The sequence below is a fragment of the Medicago sativa genome, chromosome 6, assembly GCF_051527215.1.
Source record: "Medicago sativa cultivar Bolivia chromosome 6, Bolivia_mono, whole genome shotgun sequence".
NCBI classification, from domain to species: Eukaryota; Viridiplantae; Streptophyta; class Magnoliopsida; order Fabales; family Fabaceae; genus Medicago; species Medicago sativa.
In genome coordinates, this window is record NC_140754.1 from 22,441,975 (window position 1) to 22,461,193 (window position 19,219).

A 19,219-nucleotide genomic window follows, 5' to 3' on the forward strand; every position below is an offset into this window, starting at 1 on the left:
ATTCTTCTTGAATGTACATTTTGTTTACATTAACTGACGTGTCAGAATCAGAGTCCGTGTTGTGTTTGGCGTCTGTGTCGGTGTTTCTTCAAACACTTGTAAAAAAATGAAAAGTTGAAATACAATGACAAAAATCTTCTAAATAATTTCTTCCTTACGTAAGTTGAGATGAGTTTAATCATCTCACTTTTTTTCTTCATATTTTCCTTTTTCTAATTTCTTCATATTGATGTACCACTTTTGAAGAAGCTTTAATTCTGATCAACCTAGCCTAGTAATTTGCATAAGGTTTTAACAGAAGAAGCATTTAATGATTTAACTTGTTTGTAAAGTATCAATTATTTCTAGCTTTAGATAGATCAAGGGTTGTATAAAAACTTAAGTCAAAATCTACTATATTTGGTAAATTGTTTCATATAATAGCAAAATAAGAGATACAAAGAAAAAAATATGTTATTAATTTTGAAAGGACAAAAATTGTGAACTAAGATTATACGTATTATATTAATTTTTGATCTACTTTTAGTGCATATGATTTTTTATTTGATTAGATTATTAATTTGATATGAGTAATTTAATTAACGAAAATGCTAACTGGTGTCCCAGGTACACTGGTTGAAGATGCCAAAAAAGGAAATTATATGATAGTTATTGCATTGAAAATTGTGTAATTAATACTAAAAAAGTCATCCTTAAAAAAAAAACTAAAAAAGTCAAAAATATTTTCTTTTGTGGTAGTAATGTCCTTTTTTGCCATCCGTAACCAGTGCCCGCCCCGGAGGCATTGGTTAGCATGACCCTTTAATTAATTAGTGAATTGTTAATTTAATTAAGTAATTGATTAGTAATTTAATTTAATTTAATTAAGTTTAAAAAGAAAATTTTATCTTAAAGATTATGCATTTAACATCTTACAACTTTCTTGTAAAAAAACTTTATCTTAAAACTTTTTTTTTTGACAGAAATTATCTTAAAACTTTGAAAAATGATTTTTTTTACATAATTTTTTTTTCTTCTTATTAAGATTACCAAAGAGGCAAAGACTTGTTGAAGTGTCTTTCATTCTTTAACGAGGGAAACTCTCTTTTCAACACTCTTTTAACATTCACTCTCTTATTGGATGAAATTATTATATGACTCTGTTTGGCAAGGCCTGGAAGCTAACTTATAGCTTATAGCGGATAGCTTATAAGCTCGTTTGACAAAAAAAAATCTGCTTGGTTACGGTCTTTTCACAACGAGCTTATAGCTTGTTTCATGAGCTTATAACTTATTTTTCATACCCTATTTCAAGTAGCGTTTGAGCTTATAACTTATATTTTTTCTATTTTTACCCTTATTATTTTATCTAAATTCTAGTTTTACCCTTTATAATTTATATAATAATAGATACAATTACGTTATAAATATCCATTGCCTTGCGTTGTTGTATTACTTGTATATATTTTGACTTCCGTTGTTTCTTGAGTGCAGTATTTTTTTTCTTTCATATATCTCCACCACAGTCCGTTTAAATATTTTTTCTCATAAATTACGTTATAATTTTTTTATTCCTGCCATTTTTTTAACAAGCTTCCAGCCATTTTTATGGAATGGAGTATTAAGCTTTGGAATGGAATACGTTGTTGTATAATTCTCGAGTGGAATATTAATCTTTGTGAAAAAGTTAATGACATTGTTGTATATCTATTTTTTCTCTCTTAAATTATGTTATATCCATTGCTCTTTATACTTTACTAATAATACATAAAAAAATTATTAAATTAATATTAATTTATTAAATTATAAACACTTAAATATAAATTAATAAATTTTACTATGAATAAATAATGTCATTTTATATTTATAAGTTAGTTGTACCATGAATTTTACCAAACACTTCAACTAGTTATCAGCTATAAGGCCCCGTTTGGATAAACAACTTATATAGATGCTTATAGCATTAGGGCTTATAACATTAGAGCTTACATCATAAGCTCTTATACTTGATAAACTATTTATGTTTGGATATGTACACTAAAAAGTACTTACATAAATTGAAGTGTTTGGATGTGACATTACATAAGCAATTATCGAAATTTTAAATATTTTTAATTTAACAAAAAAATCAAAGAATCGAAACACAATTATCAAGATTTTTTTTGATAAAATTAGTCAAGATGTAAAAAAAAAATTATAATATATTAATTATTATTATATATATAGTATAATCAATATTCATCCTTAAAAAAAATATCAATATTCATATAAGATAAATTTAACATTAGAGGTGTAAATAAACTTACCATATATATAGATATTAGTGTACATTTTGTTACCAAAAAAAGACAAGTTAAGTTTGTTTTTTTATTCAGTTTCTTTTTGTTATGTAACAAAAAAAATAATAAAAATCTTCCTTAAAAAAAATAATAAAAATCTTAGTTACGTGTGTTACTTAAGATAAGTATATAGCAATTTTGTTACTCATGCACCGCCAAATATAACTAACATTATAATTAAAATATATGTTTCGAAAAAGTGGATCTAGAGAGAATAGAAGGAGGTTACATAAATTCATAAGCTCCTTGTTAAGCTGGAGGGTAAGCTGAAAATTTAGGCTTATTAAAATATGGCATAAGCAGCTTATGAAACTATGATAAACTATTTTTATTTATTTATTTATCCAAACACCTTTAAAAAGGCTTATGGGAGTAGATAAACCCACATAAGCTCAAAATAAGCCAATCCAAACGGGGCCTAAGTCATCAGCTATCAGCTATCCGCTATAAGCTATTAGTCATCAATCATCAACTATAAGTTCTCAGCTATCAGGTATCCATTATTTTTACCAAACAGAGCCTAGGTCTCACCACTTTAAGTGGAACCCATTTTCAAAGTGTAAGACTCACCTTGATTAAAACCAATAAAAAAGTGGGTGTTTGAGAAGAAAGTGTTGCTTTGGTATAATAGAGATAGCGAACATATGTAGGGTCTGTTTGGTAAAGTCATGAAACGAGCTTATATGTTACAGCGTATAAGTTTGTTCGGTAAAAAATGATCTGTTTGGTAATGATCTTTTCACAACGAGCTTATAAATTATTTCGAGATCTTATAGCTTATTTCTATACGTTATTTCAAGTAGCATTTGAGCTTACTAACTTATAACTTATCCTTTTTTCTTCCATTTCCAGACTTATAATTATATCTAAAATCCATTTTTACCCTCTATAACTTATTGTAGTTTAAAATAAAATATATATTAGCCAAACACCTAATTACGTGTTAAAATCCATTTTGCCCTCTACATTAAATGGATGTTTTGCATTTTTTTTACTAATGAAAAAATGTAGGATCCTTTTTTGTCTATTTGGCGGGAAAGCTAAAAGATAAATTAATGAAAATAAAAAGAGAGAGAATGAAAAGACCAAAGAAAGCAAGTGACGCAAATGACGGTACAGTTCCTTCCTTCCTTCCAACATCAGTGAGAGAAAGAAACACAACTTGTTCCATTTACGAAGAACCAATTCTGTCTCAAAAGCAACCTAACTTGTTCCATTTACGAAGATTTTCATTCCAATCACGATCCTGAAACCCTATCCATAGATTTTAATATATCAGTCAATGAAAAATGAGTAAATGGGAGATATTCTCCGACGTCGACGCTGACGATAACCGTTTCAAGTGGCGGAAAATCAACAACCCTTCGAATCGTGTTATTAAACCTTTACCCTCCTCAATCGCCTCTCCACTTCCTTCTATGTATGATCTTCTCCTTCATGCTTCCACCTCACACCTTTTCCAACCTCAAGGTAACTCTCATTCTCATTCTTGAATTCATTAACCATATAATTTTATTTTATTTTATTTCTTCGTTTTATAACCGATGATAACAATTGATTAGTATGAAATGATAATCTGTGTGTTATCGTAACCGTAATGGCCCCAAATCTGTTATTTTATAATTATTTTTATTTCAATAATGAACATGATAATGATCAATGAGTGGAAGTTGCTGCTAGTGTGGGATAATATATGTCCTGGTCTATGAGGCACGGACACGGACACAGACACTGACATGCCGACACGCTAATAATTTAAGAAAATCACATAACAGAGAAAATCACATTATATGCGTCGGTGTCGGACACTGACACACGTCCGACCCCAGGACACAATCTCTCATTTTCGTAAAAGATGGTTGTTACATTGTTGTGTTTTTCGCTTCCATAATAGTGTGTCGCACTCGTAACGGAGTTTTACGGATGTATCAGCGTTTTGTCACAGTTTTAACTGGCGTTTTGGTGTGATTTTACTTTCCACCTTGAAAACAGGTAAAAAGGGTATTGGTGGCTACCTATAACTTTTTGTCGCGGCCGTTTTCGCGGTAATGGATCCGTATTTAAAACCTTGCTAGGAATTGAAACAAAATACCAAGTCTTCTAATAAATTGAAAACTTTTGAACTACCCTGATGATAACAATTGATTTATTATCTATATTTCGGTTTTTCACGAAGTCCTACAAGGTGAATTTTGAAGTGTCTTCATTTGTATTAATGTATATTTTTCTTTTTTGCAGATGAAGAAAATGTGATAGATGAGACTTTTGGCTTCTCGAATTCTCTTTTCAAGACAGGTTCAGGAAGAAAAGTTACTCTATCTTCTAATGGTCTTGTTAGAGCAAAGACGTTACTAGGATTTGGATTGCAAGAAGAAATCATTGATAGTAATAATCATACCCCTAAGAATGCCAAGAAGTTTCATGGTTATGATGAAGAATCACCTCCTTTCGTTAGCAAATTGAAGAATGGTTTTGAGAATAAAATTGTGCAAATAGAGAGTGATAGTGGTTATAAGAAAGCTCCGATTAAATTTCAAACTCCTCAGAGTGCTAGAAGTTTTAATGCTTTTGAAGAAGAATCACCCCATTTACAGTTTATGAAAAGTTGTAAAATGACGAGTGTTGCGTCATTTCAAAGTCCTTTAGTTGGTAGATCGAAGAGTGGTTTTGAGAATATAATTGTGCAACCAGATAGTGGTAGTGGTGCTAAGCAAGCTCAAGTTAAATTCCAAACTGCAGGTGGGAGGTCATTATCCATTTCCAGTGATGCCTTGAAACGCGCTAGGAGCCTTCTTGGTGACCCTGATTTGGGAGATTTCTTTGATGGAGAGGATTCACTTTTCTTGTCTTTGGATATGAGACAAACTAGCACAATCACATCCTCAGTTGAAAGAAGTGAGAGTAATAATTATACTTATACTCCTTTGGTCCATCAAAAGACACCAGAAAGCAATCAAAATAACGTGACAAAAAGTTTCACATACCCTTTGCAGCCTTCGAGACAAACAGAATTTTCAAGTAAGTTGCTTGGCCATGAAGGTAATGGGAATAATTTAATCATGAAATTTGATGATGTTGCGAATGAAAGTGATTATGGCTGTAAAAGTAGCAACACTCTTCGACAACAGAAACCCTTGTATAACATGAATGAAGTTGTTGACTTAACAAGAAAAAGTTCTTCATTGAACGACTTTTCTTCAAGAATGGATTCATGTGGAAAACCATTGGGTAGGACATTGGTTGATGTTTCCAATACTACTAAGACAGCTCCTACATATAATAAACAACCTACTATTGGGAAAAGGAGACTAGGATTAACTGCAAATGTTTCTTCCTTCAAAAAGCCTCGCATTTCCAAAACTTCTGCCTCTAGCGACCAACATGTTCAAAAATTTCATAATGGTATGCATGATTTAAGAGTTTTTAGTACATTCCTTTCACTTTTATCTGTTGCAAGATCGATTAAACTCATTTCAATATGTGTGGTTCTTAAGGTTTGTCTAAATTATCATCTGGTGCTTCTGGATGCAAAATAAAGGTTTCCACCCGATATCCATCTCAGCATGCAAGGATACACATAAAGGAATTTTTTGCAGTTCCTCCATTAAAGAAAAAAGTGGTTAGTTAATCAATATATTATCAAAGTTGTTTACCATATTCTGCTAGGACCTCATTTGTTATTGTTATAAACTAAAATGAAATTCATTGCAGCATTTTCCGAACCCGGTCAGACAGGTGACATCTGGTAATGCAGGAGAGTACATATTCTATGATGGCTCTGATGATAATGGTATTGGAGGAGAAGCTTTCATCCATCTATTGGCACAACAAGGGGCTTCCCTGCATTTTGCTTCAAAAGAGTAAGTTGCTTCTATCCTCTGTTGTTAAATTTCATAATTCAAGTAGGTGAGTTTGGTACTTGGAAGGCACTTTGTATGTAATGTTTTACTCGTTGCATTTTACTTAAAAATGTTCTTTTGCCTAGTCTTAATTGGCAGAATTTTTCACTTCTGTTGCACATCTCTTTAGGTGGGTATTGAATCATTACAAGTGGATTGTATGGAAACTGGCATGCTATGAGAGATACTATCCAGCTAGGTGTGCGGGAAAATTTCTGACTGTATCAAATGTGCTTGAGGAACTAAAGTACAGGTATGTAACTGCTTTTAGACAACATATTTTAGGTTTATAAAACTAATTGCAAAATTTGGTGTATAGATATGAAAGAGAAGTGAATCATGGCCACCGGTCTATCATCAAGAAAGTTCTTGAAGGGGATATACCGCCTTCTTCAATGATGATCCTTTGCATATCTAGCATTCACTCTGATCATGTGACCGAAAGTGGGACATTATTTGAGGCACAAACCGGGAATCAGAGCAGGGAGGCAGTAAAAGTTGAACTAACTGATGGATGGTAAGAATTTCAACTGTGCCGTGTGAAAATAAAATAGGTTCCCTAAAACACAGTGATTTTCTTTCACAGGTATTCTATAAATGCCATTTTAGATGTTCCATTGTCAAAGCAACTGGATGCTGGAAGATTATTTGTAGGACAGAAGCTTCGGGTAATGTGTTGGTCTGAATTTTGTCTATGGCTACAACACACTTAATACTTGATACTGAATTTTTTTTCTTCATATTTTTTGTGCAGATCTGGGGAGCAGAATTATGTGGCTGGAACGGGCCAGTTTCACCCTTTGAGGTTTTTCTGGCTTAAGATTATGATTGAGTATCTGTCTGCAATGTCTTGTTGGAAGGTTTCCTCATATTCTGCTATAATATTAGGTGTCATCAACAGTTAGCTTATTTCTTCACATAAATGGAACATATAGAGTTCATTGGTCCGAGCGGTTAGGATTTTGTAAGCATCTTTTTGTAAGCATCGGTTAGAGAAAATTAGTATCTTGTTCCTTGAGCTTATCTTCTTGAGCTAATCACAGGTAAAGTTACCGGTCCGCCTTTGGCTTTCAAATGCATAAAAAACAATGGAGGTTTAATACCTCAGACCTTGGCGGGAATTACCCGTATATATCCCATTCTTTACAAAGAAAGGTAACTTAAATTTGTTTTCTGTAGATATATTTTTTAATTATACTATCCAAAAAGTTAAGAACTGTTTTCCTTATTAGGTTAAGCAGTGGACGGTCTGTTGTCTTATCAGAGAGGATGGAGAATAAAATGATGGAGCTGCACAATCAAAGGTGACTTCTCATATTGCCATCAGTCTCCTTTTTCTTCGTCTGATGCGAAAACTTCACTCTGTGTAGGTTTCACACTAGAACACATTAGATTCTGCACACAATTATGGTTTGGTTGGCCTAATATCGTGTTATTTTTCATCTGATACATAGTATACACATAATTTTAAGAAGTGTTTGGATTTATTGAATGCTAACTATAAGTGTACAATACAATTAAATCCTATTGATATCTTATACTCTGAGATGGTGACATGTACTTGTTCTCACGTTTTTTTATAATGTCTAAATTCTATTGATAGTTTCTGTCATTATTTTTTTGTTGTTTGATTTCTATCTGTTTTAAACATATCATTTTTCATCTGAGGTGAACTCTATTCTACCTTCTCATATCTGCCTTGAAAAGCATTTTTGTTTTGGAAAGGAATTTGGTGTGTGACAGAATTTACTATCAATAAGCGCCATTTCTTTTTATGTTTTGATCTCAATGGATTTCTTTTCAAATATGCCTGATCTAATAATTAAATGCTGGAAAATCGAGTCACAATGCAAGCATTCAAAAGAAGAATTTCATTAAAAAGGTGTCGAAGAAGTGGAGCTTTTCATTAACTGGACATTATAGAAAACTATTGCATGATAGCAGTAGTCATTAGACATATAGATTGATTAAACCTGAAATTTCTGAATACAAATTTAGTTTGAATTTTGAAGATTAATGGGCCTCCATTGAAAGCAGCTATAGCTAAATCCTTTTCAAATTATTGCTTGCATTTCAAGAATTTATAGGTACTCTTAAATATTAAATAGAATTGGTTTCATTTCTTAGCAGAAAAGGTTACTGGAAGGTTTTGTTTAAAAAAAAGCTTGTTTGGTTCATTTCCAAGTTCCTGCAGCCCATAAAATATTTGATTTTTATTTTGACATTCATTGTTCCAAATCTTTTACTATAACTGCAAAAGTTTTACATTAATATATATTACTTGTGGTTTAGAATCCAAATCCTATTTATAGCTTGTCTTGTTTCAGTTAGCCATGTAATATTCATTATCTAGCATAAAACTTGTCTTTCATATGTGTTTTGTTGCAAAGAAACTAAATTGAACAACTCAATTGAGAGAGAGAATGAAATGAGAGAGTAATTTTCTGATTTATCATCTAAATGATAATGTGGCCTCATACATCTCTTTATTGCTTGCGCTGTAAGTAACTGAAATTTATCATCCAAAGAAGAGTGACCTTAAAGGCCACCGATCTTCTGCTCATAAAAGTTCTTTTACAAAGGTGTCAGAGAAGTTGAGCTTTTCATCTAACAATAAAACTAACACTCTCCTCTCTATTTATTGATCATCTTGCATGATACTGATAGTGGTAGTTATTAACCATATAGATTTTGGTTAATCCTCTGAAATCTTTGCGTACAAATCTAGTTAGTATTTAGAAGATTAATAGGGCCCCATTGAAAGCAGCTAGTAATGCGGCTTTGTCGATTACTAGTGAAGCGAGAAGTTCGTAGGTTATATATATAAATGTACATTGTTATATACATGGAAAACAATCTTATAGTGGCAGTACAACTTATTTAGGATGTCTTCTTTACTGTAAAGGGAAATGCTTTTCAATTTTCACATTTTCCAGAACTTGGTTTGTAGAAAATGACTATCTAGTTGTTAGTTTATTCTTAAGTATTTAATAATTTGAATATCATATCTATTCATTTCAAGTGGTTTAATTTGGTTATTTTTCATGTTCATTTATCATTTGTTCATTTGTTCTATGTTCATTTCCATAAAAACACTGAAGGAGGTGAGAAAAAATAAACTAAATCAGAAATCCAATCTGCTACATGCATTCATTTTAGCTATAGAGTCTTAAAGACATCGACACAGTGTGTGTGTGTGTGTGTGGGGCTTGGTACCATCTTAACAGTCTTTACTTTTATCCCGTTAGACGCTCAGCTGTTGTGGATAACATTGTTTCGGAGTATCAGAAGGAAAGAGCGGTTTCACATGTTTATGATCATGACGATAGTGAAGGGGCTAAGATTTATATGATGTTGGAGACAGCTTCAGAACCTGAATTCTTAATGGCGGATATGACTCCAGAGCAGCTTCGTTCTTTTGCTGCGTATAAGGCCAAATTAAATGTGAGGTTTTATATTCTTTTTTATTTTTATTTTATGTGACGCTATGCCACTTTAATATGTGACGCTATGCCACTTACATCCAAATGCACCAAACTGTAGCCATCTACATTAAATGTGAGAATTTCCTATCTTTCTTACCACCTTTGATACCACAGTGTTGCAATAAATGAGAACATGGGTTCTGGTATCGAACGAGTCACATGTCAAGCCACACTCCTGAATGTTGCATTCTGGAACTTCCAAGCCATCCATGAATTTGATTCCACACAATAATACTTATTGGACAGATTCTGTGGTTGAACTGCTGTAAACGCAGCTGAGTTGATGTCGTGACGTTAAGATGCCTCTCTCGTACGAATTTTCCTTCGTTGCGAACCTGACATGCAACAGCCTCCAGCAGAAAATGTGAATTTTGCTAAGGACTGCACTGTTCCACAGTTTCAACCAAACCTGAGTCGGGACGTCGTCATTTGAATTCACCCTAAAAATGCCTTCCTTTGTCAACCAGTGGTAGCAAGATTTAACTGAGAAGCCTCTAGCAGCGTCCGACAATCAAACTCCGTAGTCTGGTGTATTTATAACCAGTGATATGCCAACATTGCAACATAGATACCTCACCTTCCTCCCTATCTAAAAAAGTCATGCTCCAACATAAATTCCACTTCCAACTCAAACCAGACCAACAACCTGATTCTGCAACTGTCACAATTTTGTCCGCTACAGGCAAAAAGAGGCGAGGAAATAACTCTTTTAACACATACGTATCAAGCCACACATCTTTCCAAAAGCTAGTTTTTTAGCCGTTGCCCAGCCTGAATTTAAAAGCACCAGCTAGCGAGACATTTTATATTCTAGTTTATATGCATGAAATATATTTATAGTTTCATGTCCATCTTCAGGCAACTAGACAATCACAAATGGAAAGTTCGATTGAGAAAGCTTTGAAAGATTCTGGCTTGGGAAACCGAGATGTAACGCCATTTATGAAATTGCGGGTCGTTGGATTAACTTACAAAAATCGACGAGATAAGCCTAAGGAAGGCATAGTAACAATCTGGAACCCAACACAGAAGCAGGTGAGTCTGATCGTCGAATTGCAAAGAATAATCATATTTCCCAATGACAACAAATTTTCAACAATTTTCTAGCTAGTTATTATACAGTACTTGATTTCCTTTCTGTCAATTCCTTAACATACATGTTTATCATGGACATCAGATGATTGCTCACAATTTCATTATATTGTGTAACAATGTGACAGCGTCAGGAGCTGGCAGAGGGAGAAGCATATGCAATTGCAGGACTCACACCATATGGATCTGATTCGGATGTCCTTCGTTTGCAGACTAGAGGATCTACTACCAAGTGGTTGCCATTATCTTCTGACGCAAAGGAACAGTTTAGGTAGGTATCTAACAATTAGAATAGGACGGAAAAAAAAAGAGAATTTCTACTTCACTTTACTATGGTTATGTCAATTCTAAACCCATCTTGTTGTTGTTCTTTGCAGTTCATTTTTCAATAGTCGGAAATCAATCCCATTGTCAAGTTTGCGTGACATCCCTCTGTCCAAGTAATTTTATCGCCCTAGTCCTTATATACATATATCTTTCTACTAGCAGTCAAAAAAGAACATCCAAGAAAATATCTGACGTTGTCTTATTATTCTTATACAGCGAGTTCGATATTGTTGCATTTGTTGTGCATGTCGGAAAGGCTTATACATCAGGTCAGCAAAATAAGCAATGGGTTTTTGTGACTGATGGATCGATCATGAAAGGTCTACAATCAGAAAAGTTTATAGACACATTGCTTGCTATTTGCTTTTGCTCCCCATTGATTGATCATGATTCATTTCCACCAATCAACCATAACCTTGTTGGATCTACGGTAATTACATTGTTCTATAACTCTTGTTACTATTGTTTTAACTATCGGTCATGGACTGTGATTCAATTCCATTGTTTTAAGCTGTCTAGTTTGCAAAACACTACTTATTTCGTATCAATTGAGAAATTAGATAAAACATGTGTTTTTGTTATATGCAGGTTGGTTTCTGTAATCTTATAAAAAAGGAGAAGGATTGTACAAACCAGATATGGGTTGCTGATGCTAATGAAAACTCAACTTATTACTTGAAATTTGATTCTCCACACTGTTCTCACCTCAGAAATCCTGCCAGCTCCGTCACAAGATGGGCTAGCAATTCTAGCTTGGTATGCATGATGGAACCTTATTGATCTAAACTTGAGTTGCACGGTTCAATTTCTAATAATGACACTTTGTTTCTTTTTTCTTCTTCTGCAGATAATACAGAAACTCAAGGAATGGTTGTTGGGTATAATTGATGATTGTGAAACCTAGGTGGAGAGAAAGAATTGTCTAAAGATATGTGCATGTTGCTATACTGTCTACATAGTATTAATGTGCTTGTGAAGTTCATGACCACATTGACGTAGTTAAAGTTAACAGGTCTTTTGAAAAATATAATGTCAGTGTGTTCCTTTTGAATATCCCAAGATGAGTGGTGTATTTATCTACGACCTAAAATATAAAGTTAGTGTGTTCCTTTTGAATATCACAAGATGAGTAGTGTATTTATCTACGAGATATTGGTAAACTCGGATTGGTGATGATATATTATGATCAGCACCGCCATATCTCCCGAGTAATTCTATCCCGACTGCATCACGAAAAGCAATTTCAGTGATAACAAATAAAAAAAACAGGCTCCATTTATTATAATTGTCAGTTACCACGATTCAAGGGTTGTTTTATAAAGGTCGGGAAAACCTCGGGAAGCTTGTTTTCGGGACATTCAGCATTTCCCTATTATGATATATACATTTCATTTAAAGGTGGTTAGATTATGACATTAATAGTCTCTATGAAAAGCTTTACTATAATATCATAGTGACATGCCAAATTTTCCTTCTAGAAATGGTAATACTCATTATGAAGATGTTTACTATAAATCTCTATCACATATTTGCATTAGAAGTACTTGCATGATCGTTGAGAAATTTAATCTTTTTGGGACAATTTTTCTTATAGAAAATGAAGATAGGTATTTATGCGTTTGTGGATAAAGATTGTGTTCAAATATTGTTGTCATACTAAACTTTCTCCAAGCTATGTATCCCATAAACTAAACAATCCGAAATTTTAAATTTTTCCATAACAATTTTTTTTTTACATATCCTCGGTTCAAACATATGTGATATTGTTCAATCTAACAATATCGGTATTATTAATTGAGTTAGACTTTATAAACTATTTAAAACTTTTTTAATTTTTGGAAAATCTTTTAAATTTTGCAAAAATTTCTCATGTCAATGTATTAACGACCATAGATATATATATTTTTTATAGTAAACTAAATTTCATTCAAATGCTAAAATAAGGATAATACAACCAAATTAGCCGAGTTGGGATTTGAGACATTCTCCAATGGTTAATAATTTAATTAGTCAATCATACGTAACTTAATCTTTCATCCCATACTAATCTCACCATAGAGATCTTTATCCATTAGTCAATCGTAGTTTAATTTAATTTTTATTTATTCCTACTTTGTTCAAAACAAGAACAGGAAGGATGAGATGAAATAAAATATTGAGGCAACTCCTTCAGAATTCATTCAATAACACACATAACAATAAAATTCTCAGAATTTTCAGTTTTTACAGCATAGATAAGAAAAAAAATGATGAAAGCATCCATATTAGTTTAAGTCAAGAAAAGTATATACACACCGAAAGAGAGGCGAATTTAGAGATTTACAGATTCTATACAACCATTAAAAATGAAATGTGCGGAAAGAAATCCACGAACAATTTTCACAAATTCATAAGCCATGCAATGAAGATCAAAGAACCAAAAGTTTATACTATGAATAAACAATATAAAACAACTGTCATTCTTGGCATTGGCATTAAACAAGAATTATCATTCTTGGCATTGGAATTAAAAATGAAATTTTAGGGATCAACATCTGTCTCGTCTACATCCTCATCTTCCCGAGCAATGCCAGAGAATTCTGGCTTTGCACCCACATTGGTCAAATTAAAACTTGTACAGTTATATACCAGTTGTTGCAGACAATGAAATCTCTCTAACACAATGCCTTCTTCGGTTCAAAGGAAATGCCAGAGAATTTCTCTAATAAAGCATTTGTATAACAGAGAGATGAATGAAGATTGCAAAGGAAATGCTTCTATGAAAGGCTTATTATCTTGATTTGTCCAAAGCTACCTTGTTAGGGTGAATGATCAAATATCAAAGATAGACTAGAACACAAAAAATATCCTTACCATATCGATATTTGTTTATATAAACCAGAAGGGACAAATACATGATTCATGAAGAGAGAATAAATAATTAAACATAGTATATACTTTCAAAAGTTTGGCGATATGATCTTAACCATGTTAGAACTCTGTAAAACTAAAACCTTTCAAAATTGAAGAAGGAAAATTACAAATCCCTTAAAATCATTTTTTGGAAGATTTTTCAAAAAATAAAACCAATCAATGACATAGTAGCATTAAATTTTTGAATGCCATTTATCCCTTCAAGTCCACATCACGCTATATCACCTAAAAATGCTACTGAAAAATATTCACTTTAAGTTCAAGTATATGAATTTAATTACTTATTATACAATTCTTATAACGTAATGAATATCATTTTGTGGAGGTAATTTCTCAAACGACAAAATATGCAAAATTCTTAATATATAGGCAGATAAAACAAGAGAAATGGGAGAGGTTTGAGTTTGAGTTTAAATGAGAAGAAGCTCAGAGTTTTTGTCTATAAGCAGAATTTTATTAATACCGAGCAAGCTAGCACAAGATGTGCAAAGCGGCTCCCAAACCAAAGTACGACTAAGCACAATACAAAGAGAAGGTCACAGAGCTAAGAACAAAACAGCCTTGCAGATTGCAGTGCATATCATAAACAAACACAGAAGACTAATTCGACTCCACGAATCCAGCTGCAATGTTATACAACGGGAATCAGTAACAAAATAACTAATAGCAGATACATAACCCTGCAACAACACAGAAACTTTACACGCAGTAGAAGCGGATCGCGCCACTAAGAGGTATCAAGGCGAGTCAAAATGCTTTGAAGATAATCTCAAAGATTCTGAAAATATATCTATTCTCAAATTTCACCCATCATAGTTTCAAAGTTAAGCCAAGACTATATCAATTCTAAAGGTCCTCTCTTGTTCTCACCTTTTCTTCAAATAACATTAGACCCATTTCGATCAAATGTTTGTATTCTATATAAAATGTAAAATTTACATTGGAAGTACAAACTACAAAGTAAAAGATGTTGACACCAGCAAAAAATATGAACCAATCTAATCAACATCCTCTATCATAAAACAAAACTCAGCAAAAGCAAACCGGTACTCTTTTCATGCTTCATGATTCCTGTACAACAATCAAACAACATTCAATGTCTCCATGATACAAATATCCATAGTCCAACATTACTAATTTGATGAGACCTATGAAATGATTGTTCATTCAATACATGAAAAGATACAGTTAGAAAGATATATTTACCGTCATTAAATAACAAGTCATACTTAAACGGAAGATTATTCTTTTGAGTGATTCGCTGAAGATTCTCTAAAGATCATTTGGGTCTGCAAACCATTCAAACAAACCAAAATTGAATACTATTTTAATGAATAGGTTTGAATCATAGTATCATCGAGATTTAGTAGAAAAACCTTAATAACCTTATCAAGAATCTCAACCAGTCGTGAATTTGCTCCATACTTTATCTAAAATAAATACCATGTCAAAGATGAGTTTGTATCTCATAATTACATTTCATTATAACAAGTGATGGGGGGTTAGGGTCACAAATACAACATTGAATATAGTTGTCTGCGGCCAAAATACCCTGCGGTCATTGCAGTCGGCATATCTTAAGTTCTTAACCATTGGATTAAAGATGAAACGATTAATTTTTTAACTTAACCAAATCATATTTCAACTTTCAGTACTTGACTCGAGATCCAAGATGTGCTAACTGCAATGATTGCAAGATATTTTAACCACATCCAGTCCAAATCTATATGGCAACAGTGCGAACAAACTGAAGTTTACAAATTAGACTCCACTTCCGTTTCGTCTATCATATTTGCTTACATTAAAATCAACTTTATTAACTACCAAAATCAAAGGATAAGAAACGAGGCAAGGCGCATAAATAATGATTTTTCAAACTGTGTTTGAACCACAATCACTATAAAGGTTCAAAAAATCTCTTCTAAAGAGTCCACCATATGGGAAGCACATAGGTGACACATGCAAGACAAATCTAACAAATCTAATGATAGAAGCAATATCCAGATTTCCTTCTAAACTGAAAAGGAGCAGCTCTGGTTTTCTTTTAAACTATTTTTCATCCTCAACTTTTTTTCCGATAATTTCTTGTATACAAACTAAACTCGGGCTGAGACGGGCTGACACAGCCAATTCATCTCTGTTACAGAAGCCACAGCAAAAGCTAGATATTCATTTGTCCACAACAATTTCTCCATTCTTAACCAACACTGGATCTATATAATTTCCTAAATCCTAATTACACTTGACTTTTGAAAATGATGTATTATAACTTTGACTAGATATCTAATCACAATGGAATGAAATGGATCATTAGGATGCAATGTAAGCATAAACATTTCAAGGATGTCGAATTGAATAGTAAAAACTTTACATGATGCTAAATTCTTTTGTCACTTAATAGCAACAAAAGTTTCATCTTCAAGCAAAGGTAACTTGATTATCAACTGATTCACAACTTATTTCATAATAATCACATTAATAATAGGTTATACATGATGTAGAAGTATACAGACCAAAAGTGCAAGTTAAGGTAGCACAATAACACCTATGGAAATTGTGAAATTACAAAGATTTGATTGTTCTCATTTCATTGGAAAAGTAAAAGTGAAGTATTCCATGTGCACAGAGAGACCTTATATACCTAAGTGAAAACAATTGAAATTAACTTACAAGTTTCAACTAACTTATAAGAAACCTCTAATAGTACTTCCACAAAATAACTAACTTTATCAATGACATTGGAATTTCATCAAAAACTTTTCATGTATAATTAAAATTTCTCAGATGCAATCAACAAAAAATAAGCTAAAATTGGAACATATCACAAAGACTAACACTAAAGTGTGTCTCTACACCTCATATACAAAAATGTATAATTTCAATTACAACATATACTAAAACACAAGATCAAGATTTGCATTGTGAAATTACCTTAATGATCCCAATAGCATCCTGTTTCAAAGCTTCTTGGTGCTTATTGTCCAATTCTCTAGCATGAGAAACAAATGGTTGCTTCTCCTGAAGAGAAAAGGAGATTATGCTCAACAATTTTGACTCATTTGAGTTTATCTAAGCGTTTATTGACCAATTACGTTTATGATCACATATATATGGAAATAAAGTTAGGGCAGGCAGGTAGTTATTTTACCTCCTTTGACATATTTTTCCACTTTTCAAACCCTATCCTATCAAGTTCAATATTATAGTTTTCCATGTCTTGACCCTTCATGAAGCTTTCCCTGATATGAAAACTATATAGTCAATATAACATAACTTTTACCAAAAAAATCAAACCTGAAAATTTGATCAAGATTGAATAGGATCAAACAACATGGAATAGGCATCTAAAATACACAAATCGGTCAAACACTCCAATCCTAAATTACTTATAGTCCTTTCAATTTCTTTCATAGTGAGATATTCTGATATCCCAATAACAGAACAACAAACCATAGTTGTCAAACACTCCAATCCTAAATTACTGCAACAAATTACATGACAGAGTTGTTGAATTTGTAATCAGTGGGAATTGAGGCATTAAACGAGAAGGTTCAAAGTTCGATCCATGTTGTTGACAATTTTCTCCCCTTAACAAACTAACCACTAACACCTATATATAAAAGAAACACTATACATAACAAAGGAAAAAGTGCTAATTGTAGTTGAAAATATGGAATGCATCAAGTTACGTCTCCAAGATTGTAACCAAGTGAAATTAGGAATAAAATTAGCTTTGTGAAAATTTAGTTAAAGGTGCTAGCAAATGCAACATATGTCTATTCTACACTCAATGTTGTAGATTCTCGTAACACATAATGAACATGTTCAAATAGTCTTGCAAGTGATTTGTATTTGTAACTAAGTTTCCAAATATATTTGTATTTGATATGAATTGATCAAACGTCTCCAAATGTCTTGACTGCGTGAATGTGGGGGAATCCCTGACTGCGTATTAAGTAACATTTAACACTAAAGATGGAATTGAGAGTGAGAGTGAGGAATGTTACATAAAAAGGCGATAAGGCGAAATGGGTTGGCTCTTCATCAAACGTTGAATGTTTGGGCGAGTTCGCTTGGGAACGATTCCGAGTAACCTTTTGAATTGAATCTTGTTGGAGTCACAATAATGCATATCAGTCAAAGCAATAGCAACAGACATCCCACATGTTTCACTACATACACACACATTCAATTCAATCAATCATAATAAGTATAAGCGCAAACACTAAAAATGAAAGAAAGTAGAAAAGGAACATTGAATTGAATAGATACCATTTGAAAAAGGCACTTCCATCAGGAGCACGAGCACGACGAATGGCGCAAACCCTTTTGCTAACTCTTCTTCTCCGTGCCATCAGCAGTGATTGATTGATCGATGATGAAACAACTAAACTGCAGTGCCGCTACTTTCTTTCTTTGCTTTAAGGGATATGAAATGAAAATGAAATGAAATTAGGAAAAGGGTTTCCCGCTAAAGAGTAAAACTTTTCCTCTTCCTGATTGATGATGGGACAGGTTTATTTTATTTTTTTATTTTTTTAAATAAATGGGTAATACTCTCTCCGTTTCAAAATGAGTGTCGTTTTAGGTGTTTACACACATATTAAGAAATGCAATGATTAAGAGAAAGAGAATGGTTATTTTACCAAATTATCCTTATTAACTATTGGTTAATTTTAAAAGTAATACTTTGGAAGTAGTGTGCAGAGTATTAATTGAAGGGTACAATTGAAAAGAAAAAATTATTATTGCATTGGAAACTGAAAGCGACACTCATTTTGAAACAATTTTTTTTGGTTAAAACGACACTCATTTTGAAACGGAGTGAGTAGATAATCTCTAACGTTAAAATTGAAATTAACTATTTTTATATAGGAATTGATATGGCAGAATAAGTACTTGTAGAGACTGATATAACAATAAATAAATACATTGAAGGACTATTAATGCAAATTACTATTTTGATTTACATATTTTAAAAACTTTTATACATCGAAAAACTATTGTGACTACTCATTATACGTTTATGGACCAAAATGGTTATCGTTAATTTTTTAAATGGAGTTAATGTTGGCTAGTTTTATTAATTATAAACGAAATTTAAAATATCTCTTATAATTATTTATGGACAATCAAGATTTGTTGGTCCGAATTATTATCTAATGAGATTCAAGGTGTGTGTCCA

At 32.5% G+C, this 19,219-nt stretch overlaps 2 protein-coding genes across 2 annotated transcripts; one reads left to right on the forward strand and one right to left on the reverse strand.

Annotated features, from left to right (window-relative positions):
• The first annotated feature begins 3,414 nt into the window (after nt 1–3,414).
• LOC146913751 (protein BREAST CANCER SUSCEPTIBILITY 2 homolog A-like) lies at nt 3,415–12,281 on the forward strand. Its single transcript, XM_085716955.1, has 18 exons — nt 3,415–3,788; nt 4,557–5,720; nt 5,813–5,937; nt 6,030–6,178; nt 6,348–6,470; nt 6,537–6,734; nt 6,804–6,885; nt 6,972–7,022; nt 7,106–7,181; nt 7,261–7,372; nt 7,450–7,521; nt 9,466–9,661; nt 10,561–10,737; nt 10,923–11,065; nt 11,172–11,234; nt 11,338–11,551; nt 11,710–11,877; nt 11,969–12,281. The coding sequence occupies exons 1-18, from the start codon at nt 3,608–3,610 to the stop codon at nt 12,023–12,025; spliced, it is 3,351 nt and encodes a 1,116-aa protein (XP_085573081.1). The 5' UTR covers nt 3,415–3,607; the 3' UTR covers nt 12,026–12,281.
• A 2,298-nt stretch (nt 12,282–14,579) lies between these two features.
• LOC146913752 (high mobility group B protein 7-like) lies at nt 14,580–18,530 on the reverse strand. The gene is made up of 7 exons (XM_085716966.1): nt 18,307–18,530; nt 18,042–18,206; nt 17,183–17,273; nt 16,966–17,052; nt 15,420–15,464; nt 15,241–15,323; nt 14,580–15,105 (listed from the first exon to the last, which is right to left on the reverse strand). Exons 1-6 carry the CDS (start codon nt 18,387–18,389, stop codon nt 15,276–15,278), a joined length of 519 nt encoding a protein of 172 aa, XP_085573092.1. The 5' UTR covers nt 18,390–18,530; the 3' UTR covers nt 14,580–15,105; nt 15,241–15,275.
• Nucleotides 18,531–19,219: the final 689 nt, after the last annotated feature.

What these genes read in the sequence shown, in the direction of transcription:
- LOC146913751 (XM_085716955.1), top strand. Translation starts at nt 3,608, where the DNA reads ATGAGTAAATGGGAGATATTCTCCGACGTCGACGCTGACGATAACCGT. An exon ending in CTCCATTAAAGAAAAAAGTG is followed by an intron (nt 5,938 to 6,029) that starts GTTAGTTAATCA and finishes AATTCATTGCAG; the next exon opens with CATTTTCCGAACCCGGTCAG. An exon ending in CTTGAGGAACTAAAGTACAG is followed by an intron (nt 6,471 to 6,536) that starts GTATGTAACTGC and finishes TTTGGTGTATAG; the next exon opens with ATATGAAAGAGAAGTGAATC.
- LOC146913752 (XM_085716966.1), bottom strand. Translation starts at nt 18,389, where the DNA reads ATGGCACGGAGAAGAAGAGTTAGCAAAAGGGTTTGCGCCATTCGTCGT. An exon ending in GGAAGTGCCTTTTTCAAATG is followed by an intron (nt 18,207 to 18,306) that starts GTATCTATTCAA and finishes GTGTGTATGTAG; the next exon opens with TGAAACATGTGGGATGTCTG. An exon ending in TGGTTGAGATTCTTGATAAG is followed by an intron (nt 15,324 to 15,419) that starts GTTATTAAGGTT and finishes AATGGTTTGCAG; the next exon opens with ACCCAAATGATCTTTAGAGA.